This window comes from Hydra vulgaris, chromosome 09 (genome assembly GCF_038396675.1).
Source record: "Hydra vulgaris chromosome 09, alternate assembly HydraT2T_AEP".
In the NCBI taxonomy this organism is placed as follows: Eukaryota; Metazoa; Cnidaria; class Hydrozoa; order Anthoathecata; family Hydridae; genus Hydra; species Hydra vulgaris.
The window spans coordinates 26,235,001-26,252,500 of record NC_088928.1 but is presented as its reverse complement, the minus strand read 5'-3'; the positions used below and the strand labels follow the sequence as shown (position 1 = coordinate 26,252,500).

Sequence of the window (17,500 nt, the reverse complement as noted above, 5' to 3'; positions counted from 1 at the left end):
TTTTACTTCCTGATTGCAAAATACTACAGTTATTACATAATTAATTATAACAATTCCCAACTTCCTGTGAAATAATTTTTTTCTATAATGTTTAGACATTCTTCCTGATGAACCTACTGATGGAGAAACACTGTGTAGAAGAAAGAAAAAATTAGATAAGTGTTTTTACTAATTTATTATTGCTCTTCTTTAAGAACATTGAGCACTCTCTTTTTTGAATTCACTAACATAATTTATATATATATATATATATATATATATATATATATATATATATATATATATATATATATATATATATATATATATTTATATTTACACTGCCTGGAAAAAGTTTCCGGTCACTCTGTTTTTTGTAAAAACTATGATAAAAACTATGATAAAAATAAACAAGTTTTTGCAATATAACACTGCTCAAACAAGTTTTGGCATACGCTTGATCAAATTATCCAAATAAATTGGAGAAATATTTTTCCACACTCATTGCAAAATTGACCACAAATGAGTTGTTAATATAGGACAGTCTTCTCTTACCTCACGATCCAGTTGTTCCCATACTAACTCCGTTGGGTTGAGATCAGGGGATTGTTGGAGCCATGTCATAATTTTGAGTTCTCAGTGAGCTTCTTTTTTTTGCAAATGGTTTGTACAGTATTTAGCTGTGTGTTTTGGTTCATTATCCTGTTGCATGGTGAACCGGTGGCCAATTAGACGCTTTCCACAAGACACTGCATGTCTACATAATATCTTATGATATCCGTTCTAATCAAGAATTCCATTTATTTTCACAAGATTACCAACCTGATTAAAAGCAAAACAGCACCACACCATTACTGAACCACCACCATGTTTGACAGTAGGTTTTATACACTGTGGATGAAATTTTTCAGTACCTGTTTGTCGCACATAGATTCGTCGCTTTGTTCCAAAAACAAGAAATTTGGATTTGTCTGTCCACGATATATTTTGTCAGTCTATATCTGTCCAAATTGAATGTGCTAGAGTTCATTGAAGCCTCTTTTTCCGATTTATTGGTTTTAGAAGAGGTTTTCAAACAGCTACTCAACCATTTAAGGCAATAGTTTTCAAGCAATGTCTTACAGTTCTTTCTGAAATAGTTTTATTATGAGCAGCATTAAAGTTAGGTGTTATTTCTTGGGCTGTTAATCATTTATTTCGTTTACATGAGAGTATAATTAACTTGTCTTCAGCCTTTGATGTTTTGCAGGGACGTCCAGTTCTTTTCCTACCTTTATTTGTACCATTACATTTAAACCAATGTATAGTATCACTCACTGTTGATTGCTGTATTTTCAACAATTTTTGAATATATCTAGTAGGACAACCATCTTTTGCCAGAGCAACAATTGAAGAACGTGTTTCCAGTGATAAATTACATTTCCAGTGATAAAAATAATCAAATTATCTAAAACTTTTATAAACTAGAAGTTAAAAAATAATATCAAATTTCATTTTAATTTAAAATATTTACTAAATTAATTTGTTAATTCAATATATTATATTAACTTCAACGAAATTATGCTTTGATGACAAAAAAACAGTTGGATTTTATTTCCAAATTTTATACTAAGTATGTTCAAGCGTATTTATAATCCAAAAACGAAGAAAACATAGATTTTGCATTTCAATATTAAAAACACATTAGCATATCTTAATTGTATTATTTTATGGCTTATATACAATTTTAAAATTTAATATCAATTATTACAAGTTTGTATAAAACATTAGCACATCTTAATCGAATTAATTTATGACTTATAAAGAATTTTAATTTTTATATCAATTATTATAGGTAAAAAACTAATAAAACTTTAAGTGACCAGAAACTTTTATACTTTTGCAGGCAGTGTATATATATATATATATATATATATATATATATATATATATATATATATATATATATATATATATATATATATACGGACCCGTAATGTGAAAATTTTTAGAAAAAAGGCAGATTATATTTTTTTTTTTTTTTTTTTAGATTATTCACCTCCCCAAGGCCCGAGGGGGGCCACTACAGTCGAGGAGGCTACTCATTTTTTTGTGTTTTTATTTTTTAGTTGTTATTCGTGGTGCAACCCTCTCTCAACTCTTTAACTCCGAAACACGAACCTTGCCGAGCAAGGCCGCTGCGCGGAGAAACTAAGTTGATATATATATATATATATATATATATATATATATATATATATATATATATATATATATATATATATATATATATATATAAACACTTTTAAAAAAAAAAAAAGCTTTAAAAAAAAATCTAATTCACTCCCAACAAAGCTAAAAGCAACCCCTATTAAGTTGAGAGTTATTAGAAAGAATAATGTTAATAAAGTTATGAGCTGTTCAATTCAAAAATTCAATTAATGCATAAGTATTTGTCCGAGCCAAGCATGTAACTGTTGTCATTTTTGCAAATTAAAAAAATCTTGCAAAACCTTACTACTAGCCTGCCTCAAAACCCTTAAATTGAATTTTAGAGCTGCACACTCAATAGGAGATAACATAAAAAGTTACAATTCTACTATCAATGAGGCACAAACAAAAATTTATGAATGGAGTCAAGAAGATCCAGCATTCATTATCCTAGGCAGGAAACAATGTAACATAGGTTTACATCTATGGAAGCCTAATAGATAAAGAAGGAATGATAAACTGGTCAGCAGAATTATTCTGCTGACCAGTTTCTCGTTTCTCAGAGACTTTTTACTTCTATTCTTATCAATACACCACCTCTAGTCTATACTCAACGAAAAACCCTGAGGCAGGGATATTTTAGGTCAGGTTATACGGAATTACATGTTACCAGTATCAGGTTGATGCACCTGAATCTAATCTGACCTAGAGGGTAACTTTAAGTAAAAATTGCTATCATTGTGTTTCTTTATATATAAACTTAATAGCTGTAAATAAATTACATATAACTATATTAAAAGTCTATTTTAATATAGTTTTTTATATTTTATAAAAAAACTATAAATTCAGTTAAAAATTCTTATTAATGTTATTAATGTGTTTTTTGTTAAAAATTTAAGTTATAAACCTCAATAGTATAAACAAATACACTAACAAATAAATTTAGTGTGTTACAAATAAAATTATCATAAAATAACTAGTGCAGCTTTGAACAAATTTCATATTCTAGTTTTAATTTTTTTATTACTATTTTGGTTATTATTACACATAACTGGAGTTATTATTATTACTGCTACTACTATTATTACTATACTATTATTATATTGTTACTATGTATTATTGTAATCTACTTTTTTTTTATTACTACATTTTAATTAGGTATATAAAAATCTTATGTTAAATAAGTATATAAAAATAAATCTATCTAAAAAAACCTAGATTATAAAAGAAAAAGGCTCTTGGCTTGGTTTGCTAACCTTTGCCGACTACCAACTTTAGATCTAATTTTGCCAACTCCAGTGCCCAATTTGCCAACTAATAAATTTAGTAGAGGGCTAGATGCCCTCTATGCCCTCCTCCTCGGAATGCCTATGTGTACTATATGTAAATATTCCATGAAATGTAAAATCTATTTTAATACATTTAATTTAATTTGATTTGATTTGATTTAATTGGTAGGTTGCTTTAGAAGAGGTAGTTTGAGTAGTTGTTGTTTCCATTTTTCTATGATTACAAGAATGATAATATAATGGTGATGATATGATAGTATAAATGCATAAATTTCAAAAAATATTTTTGATTAAATATAAAATAAAAAATTGATTGTAAATTGAACTGAATGTAAGGTAAAGTGGGGTAAAATTGACACATCTTTAGAAAATAATAATTTTTTTTAGTTTACTAAACTAGGTATACAATATCTCTGCACATTAACCAATGATATTGCTGCCATAAACTGATGAATTTAATTAATCTAATATTATTGATAGATAATTAATTTTTATTCTGTAAATGTGTTTATTTTAATTTCTGAAACAACAAGATAATTTTTTAAATCTTCAGTTTCTGATGTTTTGTTCTTACCAGTATGTAAAATGATGTTTAGTATGTTTTTATTTATCTTTTAACTAAAGTTTTTTTGCAACAAAGAAACTAGAACATAGTTTAATTTATGCCCGTCATATTATGTTGTTATTTTTACTTATTATTAAGCGAATTAAAATAGTTATGTTTGTTCATTCAATATCTGGCTTCATCTGTTAAAATAGTTTAAATAATAGTTAACGGGTGACGGGTAAAATCCTTTAATCTGACATGTTATCCACATGTTAAAGTAATTTTGTGTTACTCCATCTATTTCTTTTACTTGATTTTTTAAACTTGTTTGACAATCTATTTAGGTTTGAGTCAAATTCAGATTTTTTTTAATGTTATTTTAAAACCTTTTTTGTTATGTTTTTAAACTCATTAAAATATCATAAAATATCATTAAGTAAACTAGTAATATCATTTGTTCATAAATAATAAATGTGACTTTAGATATAAATATCCTTTGGCCTAAGCAACCTGTAGCTTTTTGTAACATTTTTTTTGTAACATTAGCATTCTTTTGTAACAATATCATACTTGTATAACAATTCATAAATAGTGCTTGACTCATATAACAATTCATAAATAGTGCTTGATAAAAATCAACTATACCAACAACTTTATTAAGATTTAAATCTATTTTTTTAATGTGCCATTAAAACAAAATTCTGCTATGAAATGCATTTAAAATATATTTATGTAGGCCTACATAAATATATTTTAAATGCATTTCATCTATAGATCATCATCATTATATTATCATCCGCAATTAAGTTGATGTTGACAGACCATTATCAGACTTACACTGCTGCACTATATACTATTTGATAGCTTATTCCTTCAGCTACAAAACTATGTAGAATTCTTTAGATTTTATGAGAGTAGTTGGCAGTACCATTATAAATTGTACAACGTGTCAAAAGCACTGACTCTTGCCCACTTGAACTCAATCTTGCCATGTTGATTTAAATTCACCCACTGTGTAACTTTAAAAAAGAACTTATATTTGCCTAGGCCAACATTATATACTGGTAAGTGAGATTAAATCTCTTTAGTTAATTTGTATACTCAATTAACTAATTAATAAAGAAAGTATAAAAACCATGGGGTTTTTTTGAATGCTAAAGTTTCTTTTTTTTTTTCTAGGCCAATACCTTTTTTTTTCTTTTTGAGTCGCTTGGCAACATTGATAAGCTGCTGTTGTTTTCTTTTGCATTTTTTTTTTTCCTGTTGGATTTCGTCTTGGTTATATTTCAGCTTTGCTAAGTATGCTTCTTGAGAAGTTACAACGAAGTATTTAAACTGGTCTTCTCTGTTCACTATCTTTTTCCGTGCATTTGCCTTAGGATATGCCAAGACATTAACATCTCTATCATCTGCATTTATAAAAACATATACTCAATAAAAGTACAAATATTTAAATAATTTTTAAAATTTTGAATTATTTTAAAACTAAAAATTTATTATAAGTTGCATTGTTGCTATAAAACTATTGATCGCTTTGTGAAATGATTGACTTGCCAGGTTAGGAAGAGTTTGCAAATGGAAAATCTGAAGCCGTTGTAGAATTAAAGTTCGGTGGTTCTAAGATTTCTTTTTCTTTTCGCTTAGTAAGATTGAAAAAACTATTCACAATGAATTCAACATTTTTTTCCTTAACTGGATTGACCAAATATGCAATCTGCTTATCGTGAACAACCGTTTCTGCTTCAAAAATAGAAGCGTTGTGTAACGAATTGTGAATTGCGTTAGCTTTTTCAGTGCCAATTTGTAATTGCTCTAGATGATTAGCAATTTTTCCAGCATCCATAGAAGCATCAAAGTCTGAAAAATTAATTTCTTGAACAATTGATGATTAGAATTTCTAAAAAAATAATAAATAATACTATTGAAATGCAAGATACTTTATGCTTCAGTCAGAACTTTTATCAATTTGTACATAGAATATTAGTCACAGTTGGTAGCTAAAGTTTTTATTATAATTTTTATTGTATAGTGGTACTAGCAAAAGCACAATAGTACAATACTAACTGAAGAACAATTGTTTTCAGTAACTTCTGTTTCTTTTGCTCATGCTTTTGCTAATGATTTTGATGCTCAGATATATTTTTGGAGATATTGTTAAGAACTAAACGTTTCAGTGCACATCATGTCACAAACCCGTTTTCGCAAGCAAGATCAAAGCCTTTTTTAAACAAATATTTGTAGCCTGTCAACTGAGCAGGGTTCATTTCAGTTTCCATTATTTGTAAGCATTATGATGCAATCGGAGTCATTACATTATTAACATTAATAAGAAGTCCACTTTCTGCTGCTTTCTCATTCTCAATACTCAATGCAGGGCAATAGTACTGTAATTAGCAATTTATCTTTTAATTAGTTTCCTTAATAACAACACACAGAAGAGATGTAATGAAAATTAATTAATTTTGAAGACAATCAAAAATACATTAACGTGGATATCATCAGTTCTTGTCAAAGCAATTATCAATTAAAATTTGGGTTCAATTTTATGCTAATGCCAAGGATGTCGAATTAAGGGTAATTAATTTATAAAATAATTTTCTCAATAATATATAAAATAAAAATACATTAAAATATACTTCTTGTAAGCATTTAAAATTTTAAAAATATATCATCCCAATTTAATCAAAAAATAATGGGGGTCACGGCGAATGGTTTTTTGTTAAAACTGCTGGCAGCGTTAGTCTTCATATGACATCTATTCTTGCCCACCCAGGCAAGATTGAATGCATTGGGCGACAATATATTTATTCTGTGGGCAAGATTGAGTTAACTTGGTAGGTTGAGCAGAAAACAATTTATTACATATTCTACCATTTCTAACAATTGTAATGTTGTTACAATCAGAGAATAAACAGTTAAGAACAAAATTAAATTACAATCTAAAATGCACAATAAAAAATTAACTTGGTAAAGTTGTATTAGCTGATTTGAATTCGGCAAATTAAGTAGCAAAAATACTACCGGAAACCAACAAATTTTTTTTTAGTGATACTTCTTTATTTACAATTCTTTTGAGGTCAAGATTGTTTTGATGTTGATAAGGCTGGTTTGCTGCTCTAAATGAACATCTTTTTGATGGTGCAGCGTGTGAGTTAAATGACATATTAGCAATTAAACATGGTGGGCAAGATTGAGTGATGGGCGAAATTATGTAAAGTTACCCTAATGTTAAATGAAAAAGAATTTAAAAATAAAAAATTTATTTAATTTTTCTTTATAGTAAATTCAGTTTTACATAAAAGCTAAAGAATACCTCATAGAAATTTCAAAAGTTTACTTATCTGCAGCCGTATTCACATCTCTCTGTTAAACTAACAGAGATTTTGAGTGTCTGTTAAGAAAAAAACTCTAAACAGTCGGTTTTAAAACAGAATATATTACCCATTCTAAAAACTTTTTCAGTTAAAATTCCTCCATTTGCCAGCACGGTTCACTAGTTTTCATGTTGTTTTTCTCATAGCATCTAAACGTGGTGATGTCAACAAACAATAATTTTGTTTATTTGGTAAATTGCAGCCAGTGATTTTTTAAATAATGGTTGCTGAGTAATTCTTTAAATTTAGTTAAAACACACTACGATATGAAAAGTACAAAGAGTTTGTATTTACTTAACACTTAATTTCATTTTTTTAAACTTTATGTTTATGCCTCTTCACTTTTATGGGTGAGACATTGTCTCATAACTCATCAACTCATAACATTTTCTTAGAACTAGATTAGAACTAAGTAATTTTATTGTGACACATTTCAAGAAACTGTGATCTTCTTTATTGCACCAAAGCAGAGGTTTTATTCTCCTAGTGTTTAAACTATATATTAACTTTAATATGATGTCACTATGTACCTTGTACTGTGTTATTTTATTAATTTTTTAATATTTTTTAATTATAATATTTTAATATTCTCTAAAAAACAAAAAAAATTAACAATGTTTCAAAAATATCTAAAAATAACTAATAATATTTAAAGTGCTACACAAAGAAACATGGATATTTTTGTAAAGAATTGTGCCCAAATTCTTCTAATTATGCATGGTATGGTTTCAACAGAGAAAGTTTCATGTAACCTCTACAGGGTTTTGTCTTAGAGTATATAGAAAGCTTTGTTGCCCACCCAATCCATGTTTTGTTGCTACATTCCTGTAATACAGAACTGTGTACATACCATACAGTGATATGGTACAATCATACAGTGTATGATTGATTATGTAATTCAAAAACATGGATTGGAAAGGCAAAAACATATTCAAAATATCAAAATAGTTTCTTTTAGGTAGCAATTGATATATTTAACTAAAAATTTATCTTTTTAAGATCATCTTTTTGTAAAATAATTATTAGAGGGAGGTAGGCAAAAATCCATGCTGCTACCTTGGCCACAACATAGAGATTTTACCATGTGTTTGTGTTACACATACATTCATATACCTGCACACATATATGTATATTAGGGATATGACTTTTTTGCAACCTACTAGGCCTGTATCGTAATTCAATGAACTTTTATGTAAAAAGAACGAATAGATGTTTCATTTTGACATATTTTGAAAAAAGGTCACCCCAAAACCAAAAAATCGAATTTTCAATAGGTACACTTTTGTACAGTAAATGAATATTAAAGGCTGAAGATGTTGTAAGAGTCATACTCCTGTTGTTATTTTATTTATTTATGCAACATGTACTGTGATATAACAAAAAACATTATGTGATATATAATTATACAAGTATTACAAAATTAACAGTATCAAAGCGTCTAGTACAACAATATACATAACTGTCTGTGTCTATAGGCCTACTGTGTTTAGTACATGGGTCACATGATGCTCACGTCTCATAAAGAGTCTAGCGCTTATTACTTAGAATGAATCGAAGTTGCAGTTTGTCTTTCTTTCTGCAGGAAGCATACAGGTCTTGCATCACCTTGATTGCACGTTCAGCTATCTGATTACTTTGTGGTATGTCGATGACGGATGGCTCTTTCTTCCAGTGATTTTTGAATGACTGCAATGCCTTTTTGTAAGGCTTCAATACATCAGATAAATTCTTGAAGTCATTGTCATTGTACTTTTGACTACTAAACCAATGTTCTGCCCACTCATATGAAATGAACCTGCAAACCTTCTCCAAATTCTTTCTCGCTTCAGGCATAAGAATGAACGCCAGAATGGCGAGAATGGCTCTTAAGTTCCATCTGGCATTGCTCATACTAGGAATGTTCTGAAAGTGAATCAGAGGGAAGTTTCTTTGTTCTTCATAGAACCTAAACACTCTTGTTAAATGGTACAAAAACTTCATATCGTCTCTCCACCCTGATTTATCAAGAATTTCTACAGTTCCATTCACAAACTTATCCTTCAGTTCATCATACTTATTCAACAGTTCAGACACAAATGGGTATTCAATGTTTGGAGATTTGGTATCACCCCCAAGTTCTTCGTCCATCACCAGACGGAGAATCCTGTCTAGTACGTGATGCTGACAACCGATAAATTGTGGTATTGTGACACCCTTTAATTTAAACATACGTTGCAACTTCACAACAACTCCATTTCTCTTCCCAGTATTGACGTTTGTTGTATCAGTAATGATCATCTTAATTGAATTCCACAAATTGTATTCATCAATAAGTTTGGCAATTTTTTCAGCAACAGTTTCAGCTTTGCCATCTTTTAGACGCAGTGCGTCAAGTTTCACGTCAGTTCTTTCATTCTGAAGTACAACTACCTGATATTCCTTATCATCTATTCGTTTGCCGTCAAAGTGTAAGGACCACTGTTCCATTTTAAGTTGTTGTATCATTTCTTTTTTTAATTTACCTGCCTCTTTGAATATGGACTTGTAAATTGCTGATTGACTTGGAGTTGGAATATCAATACCTTGTTGTGATAATACATTGCATATTTTAGCAGCTTTCTTTGTGGAAACTCCACTTGATGTAACCATACTTACAGCAAATTTACTTTTGTAGTGCTTTCTAGTTTTTTTCTGAGTGTCCTCATCATCGTCTTTATCACCGTCGTCGTCTTCATCATCTTCACTCTTACTTTTGCAGTTTTCAGATTCAGTACCACTGTCTGTGGTAGACAGGACTTGTGATGTGGAAGGTATTGCTGTTCCAGACTGGACTTTCCTTCTCTTGGAAGGGTGAATGGTTTCTTTACTTGCCACTTGTCCTGTTGAGTACCCCACCTGTCCTTTACTTTCTTTTTGTAGGTGGTATAGACGTTTATCTTCCGAGGATAACCACTGGCCATTCACTTTCGTGATGTCAAATAATGCATTGAGAACATCATATTTTCCACGCTTGACACATTCATCATAGACCTTCAGCACCTTCATAAGCTTTGCTCTTATCACTTGATCAGACACACGTGGAAAATTCAGTTTATTGTCCCACAATTTTGTAATTTCCTTAGAAATTTGGTCTATTCGTTCTTTTCTTCCTTTAACATATGCTCCGAGAAACTGGTATCTTCCTACGATCTGCAATTGAAGTGGTATTCTGGATTTTTCATCGAGTGAATGTTCTTCTACAGCCACGCTTCCTCTTCTTCTGTGTGACTCTTGAAATCTCACCAAATTTTTAGTCCAAGTCTTCTTGTTCTTTGTTACTGTGGTATGACTTTTCTTGTGAGACATCATATAATATTGTTACGACTTTACGGATAGCTGAGCGTAAATATCCGTTTAATAAAGTCGTTTAATTAATAAAATACTTTAACTGTATAGTAATCCAATTATAGTTCGATAATCCAGTCAATGTTGATAACAGTTCGATAATCCAGTCCGTATCCTAACGATAATGCTACAACTACTTATACTTCGTACACTTACAGCGTCTTTAGTTCGCTACAGTAGTTCCTTATTAGCTCAGTTACACGCAGAGTACTTCATAGAACTATTCACATTATCAACACTGAGCTCTGACAGCAGCTCGCTTATATAATTATTTAGAGCTTCCAGAATGTTCTACTAAGTTCTATAATCTTCTACAGTCTGTTACAGTCGTCTATATCACCGTGGTAACACAATGACGTCATCACATAACAATTCCAAGTATTTGCCGGCACACGGCCGTTTCGTTGCCATGGTAACGTGTGGCGTTATATTTATAAACTCATAACAAAATAATGAAATAAATAGAATTAAGCTGAGAATTAAGCTTAAGATTAAAACATCGGTCAAAAATGAATGTATAAAAATGGTAAATCAAATTTTTATTTTGGGGGTGACCTTTTTTTGTTGCAGAAAGCTATTTGGGCCTTTTTTCATGATTTTAGGTAAAAGTTCATCGATTTATGATACAGGAAACATTTTATTTGAAAAAAAATTAAAAAGTCATATCCCTAATGTATATATAGTATATCTATTTATCTATCTATCTATATATATATATATATATATATATATATATATATATATATATATATATATATATATATATATATATATATATATATATATATATATATATTTATATATTTATATATATATATATATATATATATATTTATATATATATATATATATATATATATATATTTATATATATATATATATAATATATATATATATATATAATATATATATATATATATAATATATATATATAATATATATATGTATATACATTCGATTTAGCAACACTCCACACATGTTTTATAGTTAACAAATAAAAATAAAATATAGACATTCTAGTCTTTTAATTTTTGTTTTTGTGGTTTAATTACCTCCTGCAATTAAATTAATGCATGTACATTCATGTACTTGTCTATTCATAATGCATGTACATTCATGTACATTCATGTACTTGTCTATTCATAAATCAAAGTACATGTATATTTGCTTTTATACATAAATAAACACATAAATGTTATATCAATACACATGTATTAAATATACATTTTTTAGCAGGTTGAAGCCATTATCATTTTTTTTTTTGTCACTTTATTGGTTTCATTTATCCACTTTTTTTGAAATTCCTTTTTATTTGTTGTTACTACCAGTCTTACAAGTTGTTGTCCTAAAATTTTCAATCTTGTGCTCTTCTGAGGATTTTTCAGGAACAACTTCCACATTTTTATTTTTAAACCACTGGAGAATCGTCTTAGAATAGTGAGATTGGGCTAACAGAGTTATCAGAACAGAAATAAATAGTATTTAAAATAAAAATTTTATAAGAAAATGCGTACATATATAACTATTATTTTAATTACTTGGTACAATTTAAAATGTATACTTGTTCCACCTGTTGAAGTTATTTGCAGAAATTAGTGGTTTCCGCTGATTTTTTTTTAAAGTTTATTATTAAAATTAAAAATTTTAAATAAAGTTTAAAGATATTTAGTAAAACAAAAAAATAAAACAAAATTGATCATAATGGATTCAATTATTTTTGCAATTTTAACAGATTATAAAGATGATCCATAGATTATTAATTTAATTGGCAAATTTAACTTGTAAAAATCTAACGTCTGATAACTTTAATTCTTAAATTATTACATTGTTTAATCAAACACGATAAAGCAAGTACAAAAAATCCACAAAGCAAAACAAATTATGAGTTTTAAAAATCTTTGTAATTTTTTCTGTTGCAGTTTACAGTTTAATATTTTTATATTATAAAAATAATTTTTTAAGATTTTAAATTCTATTTAACTTTGTTAACAATAGCATTTTTTTTTTAAAAAAAAAAAAGACTTCAGGAAGACAGTTGGGGTATCAAGCATAAACATAAGTTCACATGGAATGTATTTACGAGACTATGAATTTGAGTATTTGAGTTGGAATATAACTTATGTTTTACCAAAAGGTATTTGTTTAATAATATAAAAAGTATAATATAAATTATTATTTTCCTTCCTAAATTTCAAGGGTTTTTAATTTAAAACTTATTTTAAATGTTTTTCCCGTCCTACTTTTATGAATTAAAAAAATTTTGTGTATCAAAAAGACTGTCTGTGTTCTAATCTTTTTTTTTTTCTTTATTTAAAATTTGTGTTTTATAATTTTTTATACAATGCTTTTATATCCAAAGATATTGTTGGAATAAGAACAGCCACAAGTAGTCATAAGAGATTAATCTAAAGTAGCGTCTATTATTGACCAACATTTTTGCGTACCAAAGTACTACTTAAATGCTGAGTTGGCTGTGACTGGATTTGAACTCATATTGCACAACAGTTCTTGCTGTGCAATACAAGTTCAAGAATGATCATTGTTCAAACCTATTAATTTTAGTTTGAATATTCAAAACACAGTTCAGATAATATTACTTTTATATAATATTTATTAATTGTAGTTTTATCTTTTAGGTATTTCTTATTACAGTTCTATTGGAGCTGAAACATTACAACCCTATTGTTTAACTAATGATGTGGGTGAAAACGTTTTCCCTCCTTTTAAAGTTATTTTTGTAAGTAAAATATAAATATTGGTAAATTATGAAACAAAATATAATTACTGGTTTTATATGTTAAGAATATATAAATGGCTGAGGTGTTTAAATACTCTTTAGATTAAAAAACTTTTTTTTTTCTAAATTAACATTTTTTTTATTGTTTTGTTTATTTTATTATATATTCTGAAGCAAGTTATTGTTGTTTTTATACCGTGAACTTTGGATTTGGATTTTTGAACTTAAATCCATATATATATATAAATATATATATATATATATATATATATATATATATATATATATATATATATATATATATATATATATATGTATATAAACTAATTTAAAACATCAGATAATACAAATTCTCTCAATACTAAATAATTTTTTTGAAGTTTTCGTCGGATTATAGGCACCGGCATCATCAGCATATAATATAATTACAAAAACTGTGACCGTTAAATAACAACAACAAAATTTTTAATTTTGATATCACCTTTATATTGGCTTCTTTTACTTAAGTATGAAAAAAATGAAGCCCACAAATTTTATTTAACATTTTATTTTTATTTAACATATTTTCCATTGTCCAAATTCATACCACCGTACATTGGAGAACAATGATGTTTTTGTATCTCCAAAGCTTCACAGACTTTTTATTTCAAATTTTTTATCCTCAACTTTAAGTGTTTTTGCTTTATCCCATTCAATGTCCTCATTGAAATTTACTTTATGTAAACCTAATGCAGATTAGTTCAAGTTGCCTTCAGTCAAAAATTTTTGGTGTTGTTGAGCCCTTGACCGTGTTTCAAGTTTTGATTCACCGATATACACTTTGGAGCATTTGCACTTAATTAAATATGTTCCTGATTGGCTATTGCGTATTAATTGATTTATTTTTATACATTAATAGCGTTTTTAGGTTAGCATTTGATTTAAAAACAGTTCTGTAACCAGCTTTTCTGAATATTCTTCTAATTCTGGGAGATTTTATTGGTATCCATGGTAAAGAGATTGTAGGAAGGTTATTAGAGTTTGATAGAATTTCATTTTTATTTGCTAAACGTTTTTTTCGAACCTGATAAAAAGTTAGATACACATTGATGACGTCATACTGAAATAGGTTGCTGCTTCAGTACATATGTTAGCTGATTAAATGGGTAGAACTTGGAAGAAAAACTGCTACATTGGCTAAGGGTTTGGGTTGTGGCAACAATCGATTTGTCATTATTCTTTGTTATTCTTCTTTTTCTGAAAAATTAGAGCACACAAAATATATAAGGAAACTGCGTCCTTACATATCATCTGTTATATACTGTGGAACACCATGATACACTTTTAGTTTTTGCTTCATAACAATTTTTTTTAAATGTCTTTTTTTAAGGCAATTAATTTTATTTGTAGACTAAGTTTATACCTACAAAGTTAAATTTGCTTTACCAAAAAAAAATAAACTTGTTGTGACTATTTAAAGTAATAGTCTGCTGGATAAACTAAAAAAATTGCCCCAACCTAGAATAAAATACTATAAAGGTATAACTTTGCACAAGTGAACATAAACATAAGATACTTCACCAAAAAAAAAAGCCCCATCAATAGGAGCAACGAAAGGTGTACTTTTAGGCCTAACTAAAAAAGGGTAATGATATTTATGAACAAAAAAATTTTTTCAAAAGTTTACTTTTCATACATTGTTAGAAAGATAATTTAATATTGATTCTTATTTGTATTAGAACTATGGGGTTGAAAATTGTTGAAACTTTTGGGTTGAAAATGAAAAATAGATAAGATATGCTTATTACTTTAACGCAACATTATATAGATTCAATAGATTCAATGTATATATATATAGATTCAATGAATTTTACGGTATTCATAGGCATTAAAACATTTGATATTATTTGCTAAGTTAGTCATGCATGTTGTAAAGGTTTGTATTTTTGTTAAACGGTTTAGTAAATAATTTATATAATAGTTAAAAGTTATATGTTTTAGTATTTTATTTTTATTGTGTAATGCTTAATTTTTCAAAGAAATAGAAAAAAACAATATTTAAAACTTATTTTACTTATTTTGGATTTCTTTTACTCTTAATAAATACTTTACTTTATTGAATTAGATTCAAGTCTTTAATGGTACATATTAATCTATTAATATAATAGTAATAAACATGGTTTTTGTTTACATGGTCATTATGGTTATAACTTCCTTGTGGTAACAATTACTCAAAAGGCATATAGTGGGTATTCTGCATTTTTGTAGATGCAAATATACTGATTTATTTTTGATGACTCAAAATACCATTGAAGAAAAGTGTTCAATATGGAAAGAACCATTTATTATTGACGAAACACTCAGTGAAGTGTCACATGTTATTGTGAAGTTGAAGAGATTGAAAACACTAATAAAGTTCAGCAAAAAATTAGAAATGGAAGATTTAACTCTTGGATCTGATTTGAGGTAATTGTTTAATGAGATATACACAGAAAATAGTATTACACATACGATGTCCGGAAAAGCTATTTCAAGGTCGCTTCCTTTGTTAAGCACACATTCTAGCAGAAAGTGCCCTTAAAATTATACTGCTGGATATCCTTGTTAATGGAAGAGATTAATCATTCTTCATTTCAACCTATTTTTGAAAAAGCAATGAAAAGTACTTTTACTAAAAATGGATTTGAAAAGTTTGTAGAACAATTTATCACCATTTCAAGTAAAGTAGACAATTTCATCCAATCTCTGAAATCATAATCTAGAACTGCAGAACTCTGGCTTCAATATATGGAATATGTTACAATCGTAAAAAAACTTCATTATTGTAGAGAGAACATCAAATTGATCTCTTCACCTACATATAACAAAGCTTATACTAAATTTATTTTCTGCAACTAGGCACATAAATTATGCAAAGAGTGCCAGAATTTATTTTCAAGAAATGGAACACTGGTGTCTCAAAAGTTCTCGGTTTAGTGACTGCTTTTATAATGGATCACGTGCTGTAAGAATGCCAGTTGTTATAAATGCGTTTTGTAAAAAGTAGAGGTGGCTTGATGCGAGTATCTTTGGGTGTTTAATTTAAACTCCAATTAGCTATACACAAAGCCATGACAACTCTAACAGTATGTGAGAAAGAAACAAGCAAACAACACAAAGAAATTGGGTTACAAAATGTGCAAGGGATTTCTTCTGTGAAAAACTTGAAAGTGGTTATAGAGACGAAATCTGTTTATATATCAAGACTCAAACTTGCATTCTCTATCAACAGGTCTTGTGCCCATCATTAGAAATGATGATATAAATTGTGAAAAAGCTGAAGAAATAGGATTGATGATCTGTAACAAGTTAGACAACTTAGTTATCACCGAAGCTTAAATAACAGATGTCAAGACTAAGTAAAACCACCGAATGCATTGCATAATGTAATAAAACTGAAGGAAGGCATGTTATACTATACATGTTATCCCAACTCTATACATATTAACCAACTCTATACATGTTAACCCAACCATTCTGTTTACAAGACTTGATGCAGATGCTCTAAGAGATAAAGATGCTGAACACTATTTTAGTTGATTTGACTATCATACCTCTTGCATTATTTAAAAATAGGTTGATGAGGAATCCATATAAATCATCACTGTAAAAAATTACTTTTGCCTAAGGAGGCCTAATGCAAATGGTGCTTTGATACATCGGAACATATACATCGGAACTTTGATACATCGGAACTTTGATACATCGGAACTTTGACACATCGGAACTTTGATACATCGGAACAACATACAAATGGAGCTTTGATACATCAAGTAAGATGGGTAAAAGGATTATATTTCGGCAAAATTTCCAAGTTGTACTTAACATACATCAAACGCAATAATATGTGTTTGATGGATATGAAAATTTTTAACTAAATCAAATGAGCATGCTAGAAGACAAGAGGGAAAAAATTCTCATCTGATTAATGTGCAATGATGATTATACATTGCTGTCAGGAGTGCTTTTTATTATCCCAACAAAACAAAGTAGAGTTCATTAA

At 28.4% G+C, this 17,500-nt stretch overlaps 1 protein-coding gene across 3 annotated transcripts in view; it reads left to right on the top strand.

The window, feature by feature from the left end:
* Nucleotides 1-17,500, top strand: part of LOC105847707 (tyrosine-protein kinase receptor torso) — a 64,416-nt gene that overhangs the window by 24,323 nt on the left and 22,593 nt on the right. For all 3 annotated transcript variants that reach the window (XM_065805176.1, XM_065805175.1, XM_065805177.1), the window contains 2 exons: nucleotides 12,763-12,876; nucleotides 13,379-13,479. In XM_065805176.1, coding sequence (XP_065661248.1) covers nucleotides 12,763-12,876; nucleotides 13,379-13,479 — 215 coding nt within the window. The remainder of the gene's footprint in view (nucleotides 1-12,762; nucleotides 12,877-13,378; nucleotides 13,480-17,500) is intronic.